The 25,697-nt window shown below is 42.0% G+C and overlaps 1 protein-coding gene across 1 annotated transcript in view; it reads right to left on the bottom strand.

The window, feature by feature from the left end:
- The window catches only part of LOC138513505 (solute carrier organic anion transporter family member 1B3-like), a 636,965-nt gene that overhangs the window by 66,972 nt on the left and 544,296 nt on the right, over positions 1–25,697 (bottom strand). The window contains exon 12 of the mRNA XM_069628420.1: positions 11,902–11,966. Within this exon, the coding sequence (XP_069484521.1) occupies positions 11,902–11,966 (65 nt within the window). The remainder of the gene's footprint in view (positions 1–11,901; positions 11,967–25,697) is intronic.

Here is a 25,697-nt window from a genome sequence, read left to right as displayed (position 1 = left end):
GGTTTCTTCTATTCCCGTTCTATAAAACATTGAGATCAATTCATGACTGAAAAATCCACAGCAACTTAGAGGTGTGCCGAATTCATAGCCATACTTGATGAATTAATAATAATAATTTGGTATTTATATAGCGCTACAAACCCTTGGGTATCTGGATGCTGCTTATTATTACCCACAGTGTGTGGTGCTCATTTATCGACCTCGGAAGGATAAAAGGCCGAGTTTGGCCCCGTCGGGATTCGAACCTGCGTTAGCAGACTCTGCACGGAGATCAAAGCGAGCGCTCTACTCGCTGTGCTACTTGACCGACTAACAAGTGAAGCAACGTTGTACAGTATTTTTTAGAGAATTACAAAAATAGAAACATATATGATCTACATAACACATGTTGCTGAACGAGGAAATGCAGTTGAACGATTTTTTTTTATATCGACCAATTAGAAGCATAACTTTTCAAATTAAAAATGAACATCTGTACTAAAACAATGGCATGGTTGTGGTATTTTTGTCAATGTAACCTGTTATAGAAGGTTCATCAAATAGAAGTTTCAGAATATTAAAGATTGATTTTGTCAAATTTTCTGAAAATAGCTTGCTCAACATTTTTTCACATAGTCTGAATCAAAAGCTTTGAAAACGTGTTTTTACTTTTTAAAAACTGGATGTAGAAAATCACTAATGTTGTATTTCAATACAATCACATTAGTGAAGGAAAAAAGGACAGACATTCGATTTAGTTATCTTACCTAACAAGAATGTTTTCAGATCAACCCTAACTTAGTAATTGTTTGTTCTGTTATAAGTTAATGTGGGGATTCGATTACAAAGACCAGCCATTGCTAACATTGAACAATAATGCTGATTGCTTGGACTGGCTGGTGGCTCCGACCACTTCAGTTGACATACTGCACATGTTGATGGGAGCATGAAGGAGGGGTATGTCTTGAGCTTTCTTTCATGCAGATGGAATTACGGCAGACCTACTCCAGAACTTAATGAAAGACTCGTCCGATTTTGTTAACACTATTTATTGCTATTTTATCTCCACACACTCTTCCTGATCAAGGAGAAAAGCCATTATCATAGCAATTTTTAAAAAGGGAACCAGGATTTGCCCAAAAGCATACAGACCAATTTCCCTCCACAACCCACTTAATGCACCAATTTACCCTCCCAACCACATTTTATTTTTTAAGGTGTCTATCAAGAATCAGAGTCTATGCTATAATCAGTATCCGCAATTTATGAGGGCACATAGCAATGTTATAGTCATCTTTCAGGAATTGCAGTATGATCGCCCATGCTTTTGTAAAAGCCTGGTGCGCTCCCTGTATATTGTATGTCAACCACTCCAAAGCAACATAGTTCCAAACCTTCACAAACCACTCATGAACTTGAAGTGGATTTTTATATTTCTAATGCTGTGTGATCACCACTAAGGCTGCCAGCAGTAGAATAGTCTGTGCTTTTCTTATGTATTTTAGCCATTTTCTTTCCTCCGACGTGGGAATTCCCAACAATCTGACTTTAATCTGTAACTGTACTTGATCACCAAATATACTTTGCATATGCCTATATATAGTTCCCCAGTAACTGGACAATTTAGGACATTTAGGACATTCTAACCATATGTGTTAGCAGTCACCTCTGCCATTGCAATCCCTCCAACATGTATCCGTGCTAATCAGATTCATAGTGTACAATCTTTGTGGGTTGTATTGCCATTGTACCAGTGCCTTGTTCCATGATTCTCTAATGTGAAGGGAACGTGTTCATTTTGGAATATCTTTTCATAGGGCAAGCCATTCTTTGTTAGGTACCATTATTGCTAAGGTCTCTTGCCAATAATGGATGTATTTCAGATTCCCCCGACAACACTCCTCCTGTAGCAAGCGATACAGATTCGATATGAGGGTCTTCTCCCCAGGGTTTGAAATAAAACATTTCTCAAATGCCGTTAGTGCTATATGGGCTGCTGCCTTATTCAATGGGGCCATCAACCAGTGTCGTATCTGCAAATATTGATACCTATCAGTTTATTTTAGCCCCAACTGTGTCTTACATTGTTCAACATTACAAAGTCCTTACCTCGAAACATATCCCTGATTATATGATACTTCTTATCTTTCCATTTAAGAAAGGCTCTCTCTTCCAAGCCCGACTTAAATTGCGGATTAAACTTAGGAGAGAAGAGGGAAGGATATGTTCTAATTTTTCTATAACGCTCTCCTTTATCACAAATCCCATCCACTAAATTCGTAATTTGACTGACATGCATATTTTGGGGGCCCTCTAATTAAGGGAGCCACAGCAATTCCGCAATATGGGGGCCACCGATAGCTTTCTCCATACTGGCCCATATTTTGTCTGAAGCTACAGAAAACCGCTCCCTCAGCACCCATAGCTTTGCTGCTGGCTAATATTTTGTGAAATCGCATGCCCCCCAATTCAGATTGCATCAATAAGGTTTTCGTCGCAACCTGTTGTGTTTTATTTTGGCATATACATTTTGAAATCTCTTTTTGTAGTTCAGTGAAACAAAATTGCAGTACGTATATCAGCAGAGCCTGAAACAAGCACAACATCTTAGGCAGTATTGACATTTTCACTGCATTGTTCCGCACCAACCATGAAATTGCTAGCGCAGCGCCACCAAAGTTATCCTTATATATTGATTGTAGCAAATTAGTTTAAAACACAGAGAAACAAGGGGGAAATATCAACAAGCTACCTTTCGATATCCTCACCAGAGGTTACAAAACTGGATCTCAAAACATGTCCATGTATTCCTAAACCATCAGTCTTTTAGCAATACACTCCCAATAGTTTGATTCAATCTTTTGCCCAGGCAAATTTTGTATTTAAGAATGTTTGCGCTATTAAAGGAGGTGTAAGAGTTATGTTCAGCATTTCAGATTTTGTAAAATACATTTTTAGTCCTGCCACCCTTCCAAACTCTTCTAGTTCCTTCGTTACCCCTCTCAATGAATCTATCGCCTCCACCATCGTAACCAACATATTGTCCACATATGCCATGATTTTGTGATAATCTAATCCAAATGGTATCCCTTTAATTTGGCAGGATTGTCTAATTCTCGCTAGAAAAGGTTCCAAATGTATTGCGCACAGCATAGGGGAAAGAGGACAGCTCTGCTTCGTTACGCAGCGTAATGTAATCAAAGTGGATGTCTGAACGTTTATGGAAAATCTGATCTTGGGTTCAATATTATTAACTCAAATCATGTTTATAAAGTTAGAGCCAAATTCCACAATATCTATGGTTTTAAACAGAAAAGACCATTCTACCCCATCAAACGCTTTTTCTGCATCTAAGAACGGGAGACGTGATGGCTGTCGCTTTTTGGTCTTTTTTTCAATCAGATGGTAAGAACTTCTGATATTATCATGGGTTTCCCAATGTTTAAAAAACCCAGATTGGTCCGGGTGAATCATCATGGGGAGTATATCTATTAGTCTATTGACTAATGTTTTTGTGTACATTTTTGTGTCGAGATTCATCTGGGCAATGGGATGATATGACTCACATAATGTGGGATCCTTATTTGGTTTAGGAAACAAAATCATTTTAGCTTCCTCCATGGAGGATGCGATGTTGGCAGATTCTTCAAATGAGTTGAATAATTTCACTAAATTGGGCGCAAATATTGATTGATACGTTTTATAAAATATGGCGGATAACCATCTGGATCGGGGATTTTATTTAAAGGGAGATCTCTGATTACCTTGGATATTTCTTCTAGAGTTATTTCCTGATCTAAACGTTCACAATCCCCCAGGGTTATCTTCGGAAGCTTAACTGAACATAAATATTTATTTTGACTGTATCATCAGGGTCTTCCGATTGATACAAAGTTTGATAAAACGCCACAAATTGTGAGACTATTTGTGGTGTAGTTGTGACCAAATCCCGGTGGGGGTCTTTCACCCGCATAATTGTACGTGATGCTTGATTTTGTCTCAACTGCCTAGCCAATAACCGGTCAGCTTCATTGGCTTGTATATAATATTCTTGTTTAGCATATAAAAGACCCTTTTCTGCTCTTAGTGTTAACATGAGTTGGAGTCTCTGAAATAAGTGTGCCTTGAAATGTGGCCTTAAATGCATCCCATAATATATTCATTTACAATCTCCCCTGATTCGTTTACTTCAAAACATTCTATAATCTTGCCTCCTAATTTCTCTTTTATTATTGTATCCCAAAAAAGAGCCGATGGACATGTCAGGACCATAACCCAGGGGCTGGCCTAGGATGAAGAAACTCCAATTCTAAGGGTGCGTGATCTGACGGTACTATGGGAAGAATTTCTGACTTAGTAACATTTGCCCATCAATGTAGCCGATGCTCAGATGTAGTCAATGCGCAAATATGATTACTGGACATGTGAGTAATGCATCTATCCTTTTTATGTTCCATGTATTGTAATCCATACATCCAAGATTGCTAACTGTTCTATCCTACTGCATAGCCCATGTGAGGGGGGAGGGTGACCATATTAAGTTCTGCCACTCCTGTCTCTTCATGGATCCCATGCCAGATTGAGGTCGCCGAAATATCAGCCATTCCCCAATCATAAACTGTTCTAGTTCTGCCAGCTTCTTCGTCAAAAACCTATCTTGACCCGTATTTGGGACATCATTCGATACCAGGGTTAGCGTAGAAGGTCCAAAGCGGCTACAATAAAAAGATAGGGGCCTTCCCTATCTGACTTGATTTTCTTTTTTTTTAATGTGTATCCCTTTCCTAAAAGCTATTAATACTCCCCCTTTTTTTGATTACATTAGCTTGGATTATTGTGGAATAATGTCGTATTTGAAATTTGCCTTTATCTTGCTGTCTGATATGAGTTTCTTGCAGTGCTAATATTTCTGGGTGATGCTGTGTTAGAAATCCCTCAAGTTTCTTGCAATTTACTGGGGTATTTAGTCCCTAAATATTAAGAGATATGCACCAAATTGCCATTAGGTCTATTACGTCCAATATATGCTATTACCCATCTACATAACTGCAAACCATACCTATAGGAATGTGCGGGATGTCCCCACGCTTAACCCCAAAACTAAGAACCCACCCTCCCCTAATTCTAACTCCTACCTACCCGTCCTTCTCATACCCTCCCACTGCCCTGGTGTGACCCATAGTGCCTAGTGTACCTTACAACACCACATCTCCACCTTGGATCGATACTCCTTCCAGGGACCCCATCAGGGAATCCTAAAACCCTCTTCACCTCCACACCACAGAATTCAAAACAGGGTGACTTTTCTCCATTTATATTTTCTTATATCTTGACACAAATTCCACATATTGTCCTTCTATACGCCAGACTTTCAAACTGATAATCAAATTTTTTTGATGTGGGTTCCGGACCTCTGAGGCGTGGACCCCAATGATCCCATTTTATGCCCTTACTATATTTTTCTCTAATGTCTCGCTCTGATCCGGGTGTTCACTGTGTAGAGGAGGGTCAGGCCTGTTGCAAAAAGCGACCCAGAGAAGCTTCCATCTCTTCTTCTTCTTCTGTTTTTTTACAATTTCATACCTTCTTCTTTCGAGGTTATTCTATGTTGTTTCCAGTCGAGTGTAAATACCACTCCAAATGGAAAGGTCCATCTATACCTTATCTTTTTGGCCTGCAGCATTTTCAACACTGTTCGCATTTCTCTACGCTTCTGTAGGGTAAGAGGTGATAGATCTTGAAACAACTGAATGTGAGAGCCATTGTATGGTATTGGTTCCACCTGTCTTGCGGCTCTCAGAATGGGTTCCTTTTGCGGACAGTCCCTGCAGGCTGCCAACACATCCCTAGGGTGCGTACCTGGATCCAATCTATTTGGACCCACTCTGTGTACTTGGTCCAATTGTATCCTTTCATCTTCTTCCCCGCCGAGTAGTTCCTTAAAGATTGAAGTTACTGCTTCCTTTAAATTGGGATCGGGAACAGATTCTGGGAGATTTCAGACTCGGATATTTGACCTGCAGGATCTATTTTCTAAGTCTTCGCGTTGTATCTCCAAATTAGAAGTCGCCCTCGCAAGATGTTCCATAAGTTCTTCCAATTGCCTACTGTCCTCAGTCAACTCTTGTATAGCTCGTTCATTTGAATTGGTTTATTTTCCCAGATCTGTCAGATCTTTCCTAAAATTCATAAGTGCTTGTTTTATCTCCGATGAAAAGCAGTGAACTGTGTTTGGAATGTCGCCGTAAACGAACTTTGAAAGTCTTGGAAACATTTCGTAAAGTCCTCCTTGGCTGCGGCCATTTCTGTTGCAACGACCCTTGTCTGGGTAGGAGTGTGCGGATTCTGAGACTTGGAGGTTCTAGCCCAGATCTCTTATAGTGGACTTTCTTTGGTCACTTGGGACTCTGTTCGGCCTGCCAAACCACTTTGCTCCCAGCATATGATAACCAGTGGTCGAAGTGGGCGGGAGCGATTGGGAGTGGTGCTCCTATACTTTTTAAAATAACGTTTTACTGTTCCTGTACTTTCATTTTAAAAAGAAACCATTCCAGAATGGTCTAGTTTTAAAATGAGAGTATAGGAAGCAGTTGAAACGTGCTGTTTCAGTGCATGGCACTGAACATTCCCATAAACAGCAGGTGCATGTGTTTGGGGGTTTGTTTTATGCGTGGGAGGGGGCATGGTGATGGGGCATGTGGGGAGGGAGGAAGGCCAGTAGGGAACATAGTTCCACTACTTCCTTTCATACACTTCGACCACTGATGATAACAGCCTCTCACTGGCTATGCCTCGAATGACGTGAAGGTTTAGATACATAGTTGTGACTGTAGGCAGCCCCCCGTACCGAGGGATGTACCAGGCACTGAGTTTAGTTGAATATCGCAGGTCTTCCTACCCTATTACTCATATTCCCAAGAACTGCCAATATTTTGCTATGCGCCTAAATGTTACTGCTGGCAGTTCTTAAAGAATAAATGAGACAATATGGGATATCCTTTGGTGTATCTCTCTTCATTTATGGCAACCCGCATCTCACTGTATTATGGAGTATCCATATGGCAAGTCTGTGCATTCCACTGAGTTCACTGTATGTCTAATTGACTTGGGTAGCAAATTAGGCCTTAAAATCGTGCTGTTCTAGCTAAGGTACCCCTTGCACTATGCAGATGCTACTTAAAAAAGGTAAGTGCTCTTCTGTAACAAAGCACTTCCCATCGAAAATAATGTTTATTTAGCTATTTCTGGGTATCCTTGTTTCAAATGCTGAGGCAGTTTATATGGGTTGCACCACACTCCCCTACTGTGTTGCTGGGTGTGTTGTAGCCTGACTGCCCACAATGTACTTGTCGAAATCCTTTCCCCTGCAATCCAAAGAGCTGTGATCAGAGTAGGCAGAACACAAGACTTGCGTTCGTGTCCTCCAATGCCGTACTACTATGTGAGCTTATTCCTGACCATGTATAAAAACTTCAGCTGGGAACACTGTAAACTTTGCTTGTTTACAGTATCAAGTACATATCGCCATTCCTGAGGCTATACTACTGTTTCTCTCCCGACCGCAATAACGTGCAGCGTGCTTCCTTTCCGGGGGGTTGGCTGTGCACTTGTCTCTGCCAAAGTTACTCCGTTGATGCACAGCGCCTCCACCGCACCGGCCGCCCTGAAGCAAATGCACTGCTCGTCCGGCTGGATTTATCCCTGCGGTCTCCTCTATGCTTATTCGGGGTCCAATGCTGATCCTTACACTGTCTCCTCCAACAATGCTGTTGGCTCCCTACTCTTGTTACGGATCGTGCTTGCCCGCTTGTATTTCATCAACGCATGTTGCAGTGTCCAAGTCCCGGTCCACCCGTTTCTAGGCTCATTGGACTCAGGATCCTCCAAAGCTTCATTCTATGGGCTTGAAACCCGGGAAATCTATACTGAATAGGCTTCTTGTTGTGCGAGTCTTAAATCAATCCTGACAATCTCTGACTGCACACGTCCTTAGTGCACGGCGGCCATTTTGGAACTGGAAATCTCTATTTAAGAGACCATTGAGTCTACTGAAATCATCCCGAACTTCTTGGTGCACAAGGAACTGTGAATGTTCTATTTGCAAGATGAAATAAGGATAGAATGAGCACTTAACTGGCTACAAGCGCCAATCATCTGGAATTCCCTTCCCCTACACATTCGCAACACTGAAAACCACCTGAAATTCAGGAAGACCCTTAAAACCTGGCTTTTCCCAGTACTCTCCTAATCCACCACAGCCTGAGAATACACCACTAATAAACTTGCCTGCATCAATCACAACACAGGGGCCAGCAGCTCTCACAGCGGTTTCACCTGACACACCACCACCAATTGTTCAACAACACTGCCAGATAACAAGTACTCCAGGTAGGCCAGCAGCTTTCATTGTGTCACACCTGAATCACTGTCAACCCACGAACAATAAAACTCCCACCCAACAAGAACTCTAGGTAAGCCAGCAGCTTTCGATGAGGCATAGCCGCAACATTCTCACTGAGCTGCCCGCCGGTCCACTGTAGAGACCACAAACGATGAGATAAGTAGCCCTGGGTAGCACACGCCCATCACTAAGGAATCACTGCCATTGTTAACCTGCATTGCTCATTCAGGGAATTCTCAATACTAGCAATATCCCACCCACTACAAATGTATTCCCAAATCTAGGTATAACAAAACATTGATGACTGTTACATTACAGAAACCTACTGTACTATAAGGCTGAAACCTATGGCTTTGTGAAGCCTAGGCCTCTCCCCCACCATGTAGGATTCTTAAATCTAGGTGTAGCCTCCTTCTTTGTTTATTATATGATAAGGCCAACTGCATTTGAAACCTATGCCTCTCTTGCACTATACAGGATTCTCAAATATAGGCATAGCCTCCATCTTTGTTTACTATATGATGAAACCTACTGCATTGTGATACCTAGCCCTCTCTCCCACTACAGAGGATTCTTAGATATAGGTGTAGCATCCATCCTTGTTTACCATATGATTAATCCTACTGCATTGTGAAACCTAGGCCTTTCTACCACTATACAGGATTCTCAAATCTAGTTTAGCCTCCATCTGTGTTTAATATAAGCTGACACCTGCTACATTGTGAAACCTAGGCCCAGTGGTATAGGACTCTCAATTCCAGACCTGGACAAATATCGGCCCAGCCGAACAATCTTGCAGTTTACGGTACGTATATCTCACACCACTAGTGTGGACACAGGCCGCAGGCACGGCCAAGCATCCATGCACGATAGTATAAGGCTTTGGCTATGCACATCCGGTCTAGCTTCACACATAGCCGTCCAGACTGAAACACCTGACGTACCTCAACACCTCTGCCACTAGCATACAGCGACCACCACCCGAAAGGAACCCGGTTTACTGGCCTCACATAGACTCTCTCAACAATAGCAATCTATCTCTAACCCTCAACATCACCCACCCATGCACCTGCCCTCTCTTGGGGCTGCTTAGTCAAGCCTTGCCAGCCACCCAGGGGCATTCCAACCATGAAAAAAGCGCATTGAGGCCACACAAGTGGGTAAAGAGCGCTATATAAGTAATCAAATACAAATAAACATACAAATACTTACATGGGCAAATCATCAGGCAGTTCTAATACAATTTCTCATAAATGATACAATTTCCAAGAGTGTGGCCAGGGAAATAGGTGGATTTTGCATGCCAAAAGCTTATTCCATAAATATGAATGCTGATGAATATTATTCTAGTTATTGGCTCTGATATCCGTGGCACTCAATGCTCTAAGAAAATGCCTAAAGTACAACATTTATTATGACAAAAAAAAACCTGGAACTATCCAAACCTTGCAGAATATGATTATGAACAAGACAAAGTACAAGATGATTTACTCTAGACCAACACAATAGCTGAAAGAAGCCCAATTACAAGAGTTCACTTCGACTTCCTACATCTACTGTAAGCAACCAGACTGGTTACTTTCAGCACCAGAGTTGCTTTTTATGCAATGCTACTTAAGAAGATCTAGCACATTTTTTACTGTATTATCCAGCATATTCCCAGATTAGATCAAAACTGTTGTTACCTGTTCTGAGAGGGAAGGGTTTCACACAATATCTTTCTGCCTTACACTTTTTACTAACTGTGGACACTCCACTAATTGCATGGGATCTCTTAATACATGTACGAAATGCATCGATGACACAAGAGTTATTTGAGAGGCATTAAATCAACCCACAGGAGCTGAAAAAAGCCTCCAGATATATTGACTATTAAGCATATGTATAGGCATGATTTTATAATGTTATCCTTTTATCAACTGTTTGTGTTTTTTCTATTGTTTTTCTATTGTTCTTTAATGGACACTTTTTTCCGAATAAACATGATTTGATTGATTGATTGATTGATTAAAGAAAGAGGTGTGTAGGGAAGGATTTTACATTTGGAGTGTTGGAAGTCAAGGGAAGGTATGTGTTCGGCATGCTCAAGCCACACGTAGAAACGGGGTTGCCAGTGGGGTTTAACCTCATTAATAAATGGACCAACCAGAGTTAGGGTGAAATAGAGAATGTGGTTAAAATCGTATATACTAGGGCACGTTGACGCCTCAAAGGGCCAAAAGGGCCAAAGACTCTCCCATGTGTATCATGACTTTTTTTCCTCAAGGGAACTCTGCTGTTAACCTTGATGTCTTAATCATTCTGATAGGTTGCTTTCTGCTTCTCCCTTCCAATCGGTCTGTGGGTTGGGAGTAGTTTCAGTAGTGGTCCCTCCTTTTCCTTGAGGAGGTGTGCAATGGCTGCAAGGGCAGAAAACTCCAGGACTACATAGGTGTAGCTGACAAGTTATAGTTTGCCATCTGTTGAATAATCTTGGTGCAAATTGTGTTCTAGCCTTCAATTTTTCCTTTCACGTTCTAGGATAAATCATTTAGAAACCTGTTTTTTATGCACAAATAGAATTCTCTTGTCATGACACTCAGCGATCCAATGGGTAGAAGATTGCAATTTTGGTATATTCAATTCCACCGGTGTTGCACTACATAAATGCACACTGAATCAACCAGAGCAGAGATAGGTTTTACAACTTTAAATAGATCATCAGTGGGGAAGTTACATACAGGGTTTGGCTTACGGTGAAAATTCGGCAAACTATTTTTAGTCTTGGGGATAGGCCTTAATTGAAAGCCTGTCAATTGAGTAACTGGTCTAACAAGTAAAAGAGAAACTTTGATCAGTAATTCAAGTTAAAGGGGCAAGATGGGATAAGGGGATACAAAGCTCTCAGTCTTAATGAGGTTCAACTACAACTGGCAATTGGTGGTCTCATTGCAGGAATGGTTATGGGGGCATTTCAGGCCATCAACATTACACAGACGTTAATCTAAACAACTAAGGGACAGAGGGAAAAGGGGAACAAAATGGAAGACAGGAGAAGTGAAAGGTGAGGACAAAAGGGAAATGAGAACCAGGGAAGGAACAAACTTGTCGACTGGCACTAACACGTTTTACAATTTGCTGTATGGTCACATACCTGACACACAAAAGTCATCTGAACTGGTGATAAAATCAGAACTTGCTGATTGAAAATGTTCATCTACCCACATATTGCAACCCCCCACAATTAATTTGTTTTTACATTAGTCACATTTTTGGCAAAGCAGCCATGACAGCTACGGGGAAGATAAAGCAAGAGTTAGTAATCGGGAGCAAGAGACAAGCAAGGATTTACATTTATATACACTGGTTCATCAATCTCGCTTTATTATTTCACCAATACCTCAGAAATGTGGGATACAAGAAAATCTAAGTAATGCACAAGTAACATCACCATTCTCTTCTTATTTTAAGAACTCATATTGCATGAGCAGGCATTTAAAACTAATTGTAGATAGCATACAAACAATGTACAGAATACTTACCAAGAGTTCTCATGACCAGTGTATAAACCCCAACTGAAAGTGATTTCAATTCTGGATCCACAGATCTAAAATACATATTTGAATTCAATTGTAAAACTATTAACTGAAATATTGCAATATAGAACATTTGAAGTAAAGCAGCACTCCATTAAGCAGTTCAGACAAAAAGGAAATTCCTGTGGGATGGAATGAGATTATTTTTGAATGAGAATAAATAATTTGTAGATTATGAAATTAATGGAAGCAAAAACAAATCACAAAAGTATGGCAGGCATCAAAATGAAATTTGATTAGCAGGTTCTAAAAGCAGATTCTGGGTACTGGGCATCACTTGGAAGGCAGGAGCCAGCTCTCTGCTAAATGCTTGGAGAAAAAAAAAACGGTGACTGTCACACTTAAAGAAAAAATCATGGCAGGGTTAGAAATGCCCGTATCATGATGTGTGCATCCCCTGGACCTGTTTCAGCAGATGCAGGGGAGTGATCCTCATTCTGAAGGTTTCAAAGTGCATCTTGTTAGTAAATTTGGAATGCGCTTTTAAATGCAGAGAAACTCCCCCCTCATATGCGCATATGGGCAAAGGGCTAAAATCGGTCATCTGAATGAGTGCATCCATTTGGGCTGCTGCTTTTTTGTCGCATGAGGAGACTTGCTATCGTATCTGAACACTTGGCCAAAACAAGGTTAGAGAAACTGGTCCATTGACTTCAAATGGGAGTTTCCCCTTTTGTTCATTGGGAAGTAAATCCAGTCTTCATGCAACATCCAATATTGCAAACTCTCCTTTGAGGAATGTAGTTTAGTTTTACTCCTTTATGACATCCTAAAATCATTGATGTCATTGCCCCTTGAGTGTTTTTTATTTCCATTAGGATATTGGTTAATGCCATAATTGATGGAGTACCTATGTGGTCCAAATATGGCCAACTAAAAATTGAAACCCAAATATTACCATTTTCCAGTGGTAGACTGCAGCCTGCTGGCATAACCATTCCTAGGGATTTATGTCTTTGTTGTAGGGTGACCTCAGGAAATGCTTCCTCAAGTTGACTCAAGTTAGCTTAGTTCAATCCGTGTATCTCCTCTTTCTTTTTGGGCAAGTACCCAGAAGAGCTTTGAGGGTACGAAATGGAAGTTCCCCTTCTGAACTAGCTGGGGCAAGATCTTCTGCTGGATCTGCTCCTAGAGCTGCTATCTCCAGAGTATGTGCCTTGGCTATGTCAAAGTGTCTCCCTACGATTACATACTGTTCTCTATTATATGGGCCAGTATGCTTTCTGTTTGGGTGAAATCTGATTAGGTGTTCTAGTGTTAATTCCTTGGATGTTGAAGTCGTATATCTAGGAGCATTTTCAGAATATCCTAAATTGCCCAAACTAATTTTCATGGTCTATGGTCTATGTTTTTAAAGCTATTTTCTTTTATGTATAGCGTGTCCTGGGTTAAAAATAAACCTTATACACTCTTCAAACAAACTATTATCAATAGATACACAACATACATCCATACAATTATCATACAATTACACTGTATTGGCAGTTTGGCAGTAGTTAATGTAAAACAAGTATTTAGATCATGCTATACCAAATACTATTAACAAACCATGTATCCATAAAAAGTGATGACATCACACCTACCATTACATTTCGTAAAACAGATTTCATGAAATAGTTAAAATTCAAAGTCACTTCAACCATCTGCTTTCATTAGTTATTAATTTCAAAGAGATTTGTAACCAAGAGTGCTATGCTTAAAGAAAGACCCACTTGCTTATTATCTCGACAGCATATCCAAAAAGATAGTTATTACCCCCTTCTATTGTATGTATACATTCTTTTTTTTAAATCACGATTCTATATGTATGCAGTGATGAACATGCTAAAAATAAATGCTTTAAAATCTCCAATTCAAAAGTAGCTTTAAAAGACAACCTATTTGCTCATTTCTGTGAACCACTCTCCATGATCCAGTAATCTCTAAGGTCTCCGGAAGATTTAATCTACATTTTAAAAAGAAAATCTATGAAGGCTTTTATTTAGTAATATCTGATACATTTAGGAATAATCTAGAATTTTAATAGGTGTAGGTAGTGGTCGTAAAGTCTACTATTGCTAAATACCACTGACCAGTTATTATAACAATCCCATTTGTATGCTTTTTTCTTAAGGATTTGAATGTTTTTTCCCTAGGGAAACTTCATCAGAGTATGAAAAATTGGCATTTAAGAAAGGACTAATTAATTCCTCTGAACGTCAAGAGATGCTTACTTTTACCAATATCAAATACTCTTTTGATGATCTGTTGACTATCGCATAAGTGAGCTTGCATGATTTTAAAACATAGTAGTGCTGCTCTGATCCCTATCCAGAGAGGAGCTAGTCCCAATTCTATTCACAAGTAGTATTTTGTAGTTTTTTGTATATATTGAGCATGTTTTAGCACTTATACAAGAGATTAGTGTTTCCAAGTGCTGCATGACAAAATGGGGAGGGACCCGGGAGTAAATAAAAATGGCAAATACAGTAAATATACAATCGTGGTCCTACTAGACCTTGTGGCATTTGGCTGTGCAAGTGCAGTGTAAGTGTAAGAGATAGGGCTGGGTAGGGTGGAGGGGGACAGGAGCGGACAAGTGCTTATTGGCCCCAGGGAGGGACATGCCGAGGGGAGCCATGGAGGAGGCCTCAGGCTAAGTGCTAGCAGGGATGAAGCCCAGGGTGGGATGTTCAGCCGCCAGACAGGGAGCCCATGTGGGTAGTGCTGTGGGGGTGGAAGGCGCTTGTTTTGACGAGTAGAGGGCCTGAAATCCTGAGCAATTCATGAGGACCCAGCCACCAGTCTCAGCGACAGTAGGGTGATTTGCAAGGAAGGGAAAAAGGGAAAGACGTAGGGAAAAGCAAAGTTTAAAGACGTTTCTGGAACTTAAGGAGGTCCGGCTCAAGTGAGAGGGGCAGCAAGACTGTTCCAAAGGGAGGCACCAGCCGGAGAGAGAGACCTGCCCCCTACTTTCTGCTTGAGGAAGGATTTGGCCAGCAGAGAGTTGGAATTAAAGGAGCAGAGGGCTCTAGCAGGGGAGTATTTAGGGATGGAGAGTTGGAGATAGCATGGTCCAAGGCCCCAGAAAGCCTTATGGATGATGCAGAGGGTCTTGAATTTGATCCTCGCTGCCAGCATGTGCCAGTGGAGAGAATTTAGGGCTGGACAGATACGGTTCCTTGACATGAGGCCAAGGATACGTTTTGCAGCTCTATTCTGGATTGGCTGAAGGGGACGTAGGGAGATAAGGGGGAGATTGAGGAAGAGGCTTTTGCAGTAGTCCAGCCTGGAGAGGACAAGCGCTCTGTAGACATTGAGATTCTCAGGGAAGGTGAGGAAAGGGAGAATGCTTCTCAGGAGGTAAAGCTAGAAGTGAGCCCTCTTGGCAAGGTCCAAGATGTGAGGGGTGAAGGAGAGAGCAGAGTCAAAGATGACCCCAAGGTTTTTGGCCTCGCAGGATGAAGAAGGTAAAGGGCATAGGGTGTGCGATCAGAGGGTAGGAGGAAAAAGGTGGCGCAGGTGTCCCAATAAAAAGGATCTCTGTCTTGCTGGCATTAGGAGTGTTGAAGTATTGAGTGGTAATCTTATTTTGTTCTCCAGATAGATCTCTGGATTAGAAAACATTTCTAGGGCATATGTAATGGCTGGAATAAATTGTTGCTTGTTAAGTTTAATCATCTGCAGAAGCGAAAAGCCACCAAACTTAAGATAAAAACCACAAATGTAAGAGCCTAGAAATGTTGTTTTTTCCCTTACCTCCATGATTCTACTCATTGCAGAACTCGCTACAATTTCCAGGCCAAGACATTTTATTTCTGATTCTATATCCAAAGGTCCATTAGGTAAACATCAGAATCCTTTCTTAAGGATGTATACTGTTTTATTTTAAGATACCATCATTTTTGTCTTGGAAGAATTCATCTTGAGATGGTTATCCTGTGCATATGCTTCTATACAAGAAAGGACTCGATGCAAGCCTAAAGGTGTTTGGTAAATCAGTATTAAATCATCTGCATAGACTATCATTAGTAAATCCAAATCTCCAAATTTTGGTGGAAACATGTGAGCTTTCCAGACTCTATCTTGGAAATCAGCAGGGCAAGTACACAGCCTTGTTTGATGCCGTGTTGGTCAATGTGGGAGCAGTCATTGTGTCTCGATTGTTAAGTCTGATCTTCACTGACGTTTCAGTGTGTAGGCTCACAATGCATGTTAACCATTCCTTTGGCAAGCTCAAGCATTGGAGCTTTGTAAAAAGACAAAACCAACATATATTGTCAACGGCTTTAAAGAAACCTCAAAATGCTACATATAGTGGCAAATAATCATTCATGCTTGCATACTTAAAAAATGCATTAATCACCAACATTTTAAAGCCTTCCTGCCTGTTGTTTGGGACTGATTTATGTGTTACCCATCTCCACATTTTATGTATGAGCAGTTTACAGAATGCCTTGCCTAAGGCATCAAGTAGGGCTATTAATCGTTAATGCCCTCGGTCTGATCGTCCCCCTTTTTTATGGATACAGATATATTGGCTTCAGATTACCTTTATCGTGGATACATTCTTTTTGGCCTATATGCTTCCTTATGTGAAGGGTTTCAAATAAATCCCTTACTTTTGCAGTATCCACTGTGGGTCAGTGAAACATACATTATCATAGTCATAAATCTAATGCAGTGCATTGGAAAACCAGGGGATAGGTGAGGGTGTACTGACCAACATCTCAAACCTGTTATGGAAGTGGTTAAAAACTCTGTGAAAAATCCATGGCTTCTATGGGCAGTTATATAAGAACAATCTAATAAGGATCTACAGACATGTATCAAAAATATATGTTGAAAGTTGAAAAACATAACTAAAAGTGGCTTAATTCATCCACCACATTTTTTTAAATATTCAAAAACTTAGAATTTGGAAAAAAATTGCAGCTTGCCAATTTTTTGCCCGAGGGTAATTAACTCTCTCAGGGTATTGGCAGCTGGAAACTGTTTGCTGCTTATTTCCAAGGCAGTTCAGCATCTGGGAACATTGTCAAAGTGCCAATTCCAGGCCCAAAGTCTTGAATTACTGTCTTGGCCTACTCATTAAATCTCTTAGCCAGGTAGGTCAGAATCTTGTTCGCTAGCAGTCCACCAGGCTCTTCTCCTTCTTTGTTCACAACGGCTTAGCCTTCAGTTAAATTTCAGGACCTCTTCTCAGACTGCTGAAAAAGCTACTTTTTAAATGCTAAGGCCCCACTCCTGTTTCCCTATAAGCCAGTCACATTGTATCAGATAATGATGTCAGTTGTGTAATCAGTAGGGGCCGTGGAACAAAACACTTTTGAATTGAAGACATTCTTACAATTTTCTGTAGCTTACGTAACAACTGGCCGGTTTGAACCAGAGGGCCCTTTGCCAAATGATAAAAGGACGTGTTTTATTTTGTTATACAAAATATTGCATATTGTGATTAATCCAAGGAGTTCGTCAACCCTCACCAACAGAGAGCCACCCCCTTTGGGAGTAGCAAGGTGAGACTGCTATGCTTAACACCCTCTAGGGGACAGGGTAGGTGGTATCCCTCTGGAAGCAAGTTCCCCTTAGGGGACAGGAAAACACTAGAGGGAGACTTAAGTCACCATCCCTTTTCCCAGAGACCAAAACCGTTATGGGGTATGCAGGTACCAAGATGTGTGAGAGTACTTAAACAATGGCTGGCTTGCCTTCTGACCTAAACGTTGTTTCATCCTCTTTAGGGAAAATAGCAGAATGACAAAAAAACTAGCACCCTGAAGTCACATCAGGTGACGAACCCCACTTTGGGAGGAGAAACACTTGAAGAGACAGAATGCCAGATGCGGGTCGGACCCAAAGCTTCACTATAGGAGAGTGCTTCACAGCCCAGCCGGTCAGAAACCCGGAGCTGGGTGCCAAGGCCAGAGGAAGAAGCCCAGTGTGGGGAGGGAAATGAGAAGCCGCAGATTCGGGAGAGAAATCAAAGGAAGCCCCAGTGTAAGGGAGAAACAGAGAAACCCCCGAGTGTGGAGAGAAAGTCTATGAAGCCCCAGTGAGCGCATGGAACAGGGAAGCCCCAGAATGGGGAGAGAAGGTTAGAGAACCCCTGAGTTGGGGAAAGAACAGAGAAACCCCTGGGCGGGGAGAGAAACCCAGAGAAGCCCCAATATGGGGAAAAAGCCAAGAAGACGCAGAGTGGGGAGCGATATAGCTAGAAGCCCAGCAGTGGAGAAAGGAGACAAAGAAGCCCAGTGTGGGTGAAAAAAACAAGAAACTCAGAGTGGGAAATGAGAAAGAGCAAGCCAAGAGGGGGAGAAGAAGAGGCTGAAAGAAACCCAAACTACAAGAAGGAGGAAATACCAAAATGTCCCTGAAGGGAGAAAGACTATGAGACACAAAAGATTCAAGGAGAACCAGAGAGACCCAGAATGGCACTCCAGCCGTGCATGAACTATGTGTTTTGGACTTTGCACATAGGCAAGGGCCTATGGTAAAGAGACACAATGGTGCAGGACAGAGGCAAGCAGCCATCCCTTTCTATTGGTTAAAGGACATACAAGTATGTCTTGGTTGTTTCTGTATTTTCTTTGGAGCAGTAGGGATAGAAAGTAGGTTAGAATTGGATTTCTAAACAGAGGACTTCATTTATGTTTAAACACCTTAACACACTGACACGCTCCCTTTGTTACCTGCATTTGTATAGAGTGGGGCTTATCATCACAGAGTTAAGGAAAGGTTTAGTATTTTTTAAACAAAAGAGGAAATAAAAATGTTGTAAATCATGCCTGCTTGTCAGTCTCCTGATTCTGACATACCACAATACGTTTTGGAATTATTTGTACTCTTTTGCTACAATGCTTTAACAATAATACTGGTAATATGACTACATGCTCATTAGAGCAAAGAAAAGGTTTTCAGAAACAATGCATCATTCTGGACAATGCTAACTGATAGATTTATTGCTTAGGCAATCTCTTACAAAAATACTGTTTCAAAAAACACCAAGCTTATTTGTTTTCCAGTGAACAGATTAACCCAATAACGCGCTCTGGAAAGTTTCAGTAGTGTTCTGAACATTTCCAATTGTGCTGGAGAAGACAAGGTCAGCAAAGTCAATAGTTGGAATGCACATTTGTGAAACATATCTCTGTCAAAGTGGCTACCAGCTGAATTTAGAGTTGTTCCAAGATCAGACCAGATCAATTTAAGGCAGCAGTCGTTTCACCCTTGTTGACAAAACCATCACTAGGTCAGAGCATATTTGCTTAGTAAAGGCCTATCTCCCAGTTGGCTTATGTGAATAAATATCGGAGGCCATAGTCACCTCAGAGTTACAAATGCTTGCTGAAGAAGCTGGGTGACTAAACACATTTCAAGTCGGCTTTCAACCAGGATAAAATACAACATCAGTCTTATTAGTGGGATTGGACAATCTAAAAATGTGGTTGGATATGGGTGGTGCAGGAGTTTTCATCCTGTTAGACCTATTGGCGGCTTTTGTTTCAGTGGACCACAAGATTCTATTTAAACACATCTATGAGATTAGATTGCACTTGTAAAATAGTGAATTTAGATGTCCATGTAGTAAGATAAAAGCCTGCCACCACCATTGCGTGGAGCAGGTCTTTCTTTGATTCCATTTTAACTCTTGCTACCTGTGTGCCTGTTGACCTGGCAGCCAATGGCTCTGAGAAAAAGGACAGAGAGCAGAGCAATGACCCGTAATCTCTGCCCCATGCCCCATACTCTCCTGTTCCCTATCGCCTGTACTTCAAGAGCAGAGAACCCAAATGGATGCACTCGGGAAATAGGGCACAAAAACAATGTCAAAGTCTAATCATTTCTATTTCGGCAGTGTGAGGTATCGGCAGTGTGAGGCAATTGCTGGCATACGATAAGGGAACAGGGATCATTGAGGCAACACTTGGTATAATAGGGCAACACCTCGACCTATGGGCCTGCACTTCACACACTGTGTAAATATCATGTCTGTGAGGCATTTATTGGCATATGTGGGTGACCAAGGCAACCCAATGTCATTTTGGCACCACCTGAAATAGTGAAGCTGCACCTTAAATACTGTTACAATATTGAACATTGCTTCATATTTTATGAAATGAATAGGTAATTTACCCCCAATCATGCCACACTTTAGGAAATAATGTAAGACTCTACTCTTCAAAACAACATCTCTATAATTGCAGACCATTCCACTTAACCCTAATTGTCCTTTTCTTCAGCTCTCTGCTCTTCTGATTCTCCTATCCATCCAAGCTCCTAAACTCCCCCCACACCCTTACTTGTAAACCACTTGGGTGTGTCCCCATGTACAACACTCTGTTTCTTCCCTGATAGGTGTGTGCATTTTTAAAAAAAATGTATTAAGTGCATTTGTTACATTTAAAACCATTTTACACTGTTACATAATTAGTCAGTTAAAATCATACTTCCTACAATAGTTCACAATTCATCAATTAAAAAAACAAGCATGCATTATATGCCATTAAAATTTACAAGAAACACACGGGGGAAGAACCAATGGGCACATCAAGGGCTGGATATGAACAAAATGTAGTTATCAGTATTCTCACAATTCCACAACCAACATAAACCCAATCAGCAGCCTACAAGTCCAGGGCCAGTTTCTTAGCCGCCCGTTGCCATACATGAAGTGCTGCTGCAACTTTTATCAAAGATTCTGCACCAAAGATTGTGGCCCAGAATTGGTCTGAAGTATAAGAGCAGAATTCACTTTAAGCCTTATTATACTCTAAAGTCAAAGCCCCGCACTGGGTCAAGATGTGGCGTGTAGTTTCCAATTGTTTGCCGCATAATCTCCATAATCTTTCAGCTCTGGCTACGCCCACCCAAGCCAGTATGTTCGGAAATGGGGAGAGTTTGTAAGCAAATCACCAAAATGAATCTTATCAACCTTGGATGGTGCAGCTTTATCAGGTAAGATTTTGTTAGGCCAAGTGTTAATGCTTAACAGGCATAGGACTCGAACTTGCGAAGTTCAGTCAGATGATCGAGGGAAGATCCTGCATCATGGCGGATGAATTTCACTTCCATCCTTCCCATGTTAAAATCCAGCCACTTCTCTGGGAACCTATCTAAACCAATTTCCACCAAACAATGCTTCATGTCCAGATCTCTATACTATCTATACATTCTTCGAAAATCTATTAGAGTGCCTCACTGCCTGTCCCAATAATGTGTCTTCAGCTAAACAGCCGTAGTACATATTAGCCCAGAACTTGGTGGCTGCCATTTTCCAGAGCATTATTAGGGAAGGGAGGCCCAACTCCAGCCGGATTGCCTCCAAAGGGACCCTACCCGGTACTCCAAGTAAGGACCACAGGATTTTTGCTTAAAGCCTAGGAAGCCACTCCACTGCCCTTAACAGGATTACTTCCAAGGCATAGAGAATACTCTGAATAACCACAGACCTAAATTCCATGATTTTTACATTTAGTGAGACATCACCCTGGGTATTGATAATTATTTTAAGTGACAACCATTTAAACCAGGCCATGTGGGATATCTCCAAGCCCAGATGCTCCAGTGATAAACACGGTCTGATGGGCATTCCCAAGTATCTATACTCTATTACCTGCTCCAACTTTACTCCCCACAACCTCCATACAAATGAGGGTCCACCATATACACCCTTCCCAGAGATCATTATTTTTACTTTAGAGGCATTGGGTGTGAGGCCATGGTTAGTGGTAAAGATATGTAGAGCATTAAGGGATTGCTGCAGGCCGAGTGGTGTATGATGTAAGATCACTGTGTCGCCTGCATACAGCAAACATGGGATGTTGTCCTTTGCATACCATGGGGGATGGTTCTCAATCCATCGGAGTATTGCAGGAAGCTCAGATGTATACAGATTGTAAAATAATGGGACCAAAGGGCAGCCCTGTTTCAACCCCTGTACCATGTTAAAAGATTCCGACAAATCCCCTTCTTGGGACAATCTTACCCTAATATCACTATACAGTGTTTTGATGAAATACAGGTGTGATGGGTCTATACCTCATGCTTCCAGCTTTGCCCAGAGTTTGGCTCTAATTACACTGTTGAATGCTAATGAATAGTCAATGATCATAGATAGAGCACCACTCCCGTATACCGGTGTGTGTCCGATATTAGGGTTAACAGGGTCCATATTGAGTGGGTGGTCCCAAAACCTTTCCTAAAGCCTGTCTGTTGGCAGCTCAACAGGCCCGTCTCCCTAGCCCAAGTCATTCAGTAGCTCATACAAAAGGCTGGCAAAAAGCTTGGAGCTACAGTCCAACATTGCTAGTAGCCTGAAATGAGATGTATTATCCTGAGGCACCTTTTTGTGAACTGGGATAAGAATAAATGATTTCCATATCTGTGTAAATAATGTAGAGAGGAGTGCTGCCCACCATTCTGGATCACCCTTTAATATCAAATTACATAGCCCATCTGGGTCTGAGGCCCTGGAAACTTTGGACCTCGTCATATAAGACACCAAGGGCTTAATTCACGGAGCGTTTTCCAATGGGGTTTTGCCATTATAAAATGCTTCTGTGAAATAGGCCCTAAATCGCCCCCTAAAATATACCTGCTTAACAGAGAGTCTACCATAGGTTTCCTTATCTCACCCACTGTCAGTTCCCCTTGTAGCCCATACAGCTTTTTTTATGTCTAGGGCCCATTGCTCCTCCAAAATTCCCACCAATTCCCTGGATCCTACTCTCGCCCAATGGCTCTGAATAAGGTGGCAAACAACTTTTGGAATCGTGGGTCTTTATTAGACGGTTTATACATTTCCAACCTGTGTTGTTCTTTGAAAACCTGTGCCCTTTAATGTTAATTCCTGTAGTTTACCTTTGCAGCTAAAATGATTTGGGCTTTCTCATTCCCACTGAGGTAACAACTTCTCATTGCCTTCTGTACCACCCCTTTTAAATCTCTTTTCCTTTTCAAGATGCCTGAATCAAAGACAGTCCCTGGTCTCCCCCTTTGGTTACGATAAAGAGACTGTAATTCCCCAAAAGCACCCTTACAGTTTGGCAATATTGCCCATTTGTCAAAGCAAGATCGCGCAAAGGCCACATTAAAGCTTTCTATACTGCGCAGTGTCCACCACAACCTATTCCCTTGGATGTTTACAGGGGTGTTATACATTAATCTATCAAGAAGTGGGCGAGGCGAGTACTTACTAGTCATAAAGAGCATCACAGGGTCGCCCAGCACAGAGGGCTTCAATGACAATTTAGGCACACAATCTACGTGTATTAATTTCTGCCCTCTGTAACCCAACGCTTGAAGCTGCATCTCCCCGCTCCCACCCCAATGGTGTGTCCAGCCTACAGTCAGCGTTAAAATTCTCCGTCATTATTATTGAACCCCTGGGGCATTGTAAACGCTAACTACGGATTGTCTCAGTCATCACCTTGATCATGGTGGCCAATGATTACCCCCCGGAGGGTCATATAGTGTGTCTATCAAAGCCTCCTGGCCAAGCCAAAGGTTTTTCACTCAAATGGCCAGGACGTTTTTGTGCGTTCTATCAGGAGTGTATTCAGAAAGATCAAAAACAGCCTTTACTCCTATGCAGAGGCCTCCTTTCAGACGGCCCCTCTCAGGGAATGTTTACAAACGGAAAAAAGTAAATAACCATCTAAGTAAAATGCGGAGCATAACCAGGTCTCTTGTAGGCAAAAACATTCAACACTCAATAGGTCTACCAAAGAGGCAGGGTTATTCAAAAAGGAATTATGCCCCCTTGTATTCCTGGACAACAAGCTAAAATTCTGTACCCTCTCTGAAATAGGATATCAGTGACAGGTACCGGCCACTTGGAGCCATTGCCCCTGTTGCCTCAAGGGGACCAAAGAACTCCCCACGTAGGTTGCCTCTTGTGAAGGAGGCAGCCCTTGAGTGTTGGAACTATGTTGGAGATTTTGCCTGGCCGTATAGAATACCCTGATTTCGAATCAGGAGCAGAGCTTGGGCATTTTTGCAAATCCACTCTACCACCACCGGGGAAAGAAAGGTTATCAGGGACCAACTGTCCATGCTACCCACAGCAGGCAATTCCAGTTTTAAAAAATCCCTGAATGAATCAGTACACAGATCCAGTATCAGGTGCAGGAGCTCCAAGAGCCATGTGCGGCTCAAAATGGGGCTGTTGGGCGTTGGGTTTAGTTCCACAAATGTAATGTGGACAGGATCTTTGAACACAGCCACATCCATCCCATTGGCTTCCTTAAATATAGTTTTGGGTCTCAGAGTCTCCACTCTATCCAACCACAATGCTTGATTAGTTGTCTGCTGAGGTGATGAAGAGTCCATTCCCTGACGTCTTGTCTCATCTGAGTGGGTACCAACTGACACACCAGGCTGATTTCCAAAGTCAGCCGTGGGGGCTCCCTTATAGACACACTGGGTCGGCTGAGAGTTCTTGAGGCTGTTAGCTATGGTCAAATTGGGAAACAAGGAAGGGGGGGAGAGACAGCAAAGGAGCACAAATTAGAACTCACAATAAAGGACGCTGATTGGAAGGCAGAGGTTATTTTGTTGAGGGGTACAAGAAGGAGCCTCATTGATGGGCATAGGTGGGCCAGACAACCCCAACTTAGAGTCTAGGTCCCTCTCCCAAGTGGGCTGGGCAAGCTATTCATCCAAAGGGGCCCATAGTGTCACCTTCTTAGACTCCCGATTTTTCCCATATATATCTTATAGCAGTTCTACCCGCCTCTTGTCATGCTTGTAACTGTGCTTTCCCCTTGTGGGGCAGCTTGGTCTTGCCAGAATTGACTGGTGGCTTTTGCTGCTGCAGTGTCCTTTTCTTACACTGTTTTAATTTTGCGCTTGGGAGTGGGTGATGAAATGGGAGTGATTAAGCATCGAGAGTTTGGCACATATTGCTTCCAGTGCCCCACTTTCCGAGTCCGCCACTACATAGGCTGTGACTTGGGGCGGTTCACCTGCACACGGCGAACACATGGCCCTTAGAGCGGGGGGAACCAAAGCCAAAGTTCTTGGGATAGAATCTAATTCCGGGCGTGGGGCAAAAGTCGATTTGATAGGTTGTGGTAAGACACCCTGGGCTCTAACCAGCCCATTTTTAGGTAACTCTGTGATCCCCAGGGGGCCAAGGGTGTTTTTCAGTTCAATCAAAGCCTTCAAAATTCTCGACTGGCCATGCTGGCACACAATTGTCGTAGTGCCTCAAACTTATCTTCCAAAGCTTCTGAGGAGGGATTCAGATGAGTACCTTGGATGTGTGGATCTACAGATCGCGACTCATTTAAAGTCACTGAGTCCTCTTCATCTTCACTTTCCCCTGAGGAGCACTCCATAGTTTTAATGAATTTTTCTAAATAGGGAGGGGGCAAGAAAGGTTTGTGGGCAGCACATTGTCATAGGCAAAATCCGCCTGTGTCATTCAATTCCTTTGGATACCCTTACATAATTTTCGCAAGGACCCATTATTATATAGCGATATATTACAGTCGGTAAGTTTGTCCTCTCTATTGGCCATTACTTTGACCATAGTAGCACAACTGACCCGGCACCAATACAGATCCAAAAAAGGACTTCATTTTGGTTTTTGTCGGATCCACTTTGGATGCTACTGATCTTGTCACTTCTTTCTTACATGGATCGACTCCCAACAGGCTGTTACTGTTTAAAGGGCTATGAGCTTGTTTGGGCTCAGCCCTTGTGTCACTCCGAAGGGTCGCGCGTTGGGATATGTTGGATCTCATTTAGCCGCACTG

This window comes from Ambystoma mexicanum, chromosome 12 (genome assembly GCF_040938575.1).
Source record: "Ambystoma mexicanum isolate Mex_15411 chromosome 12, UKY_AmexF1_1, whole genome shotgun sequence".
Lineage (NCBI taxonomy): Eukaryota > Metazoa > Chordata > Amphibia > Caudata > Ambystomatidae > Ambystoma > Ambystoma mexicanum.
This window is presented reverse-complemented; position numbering and strand designations above follow the sequence as displayed.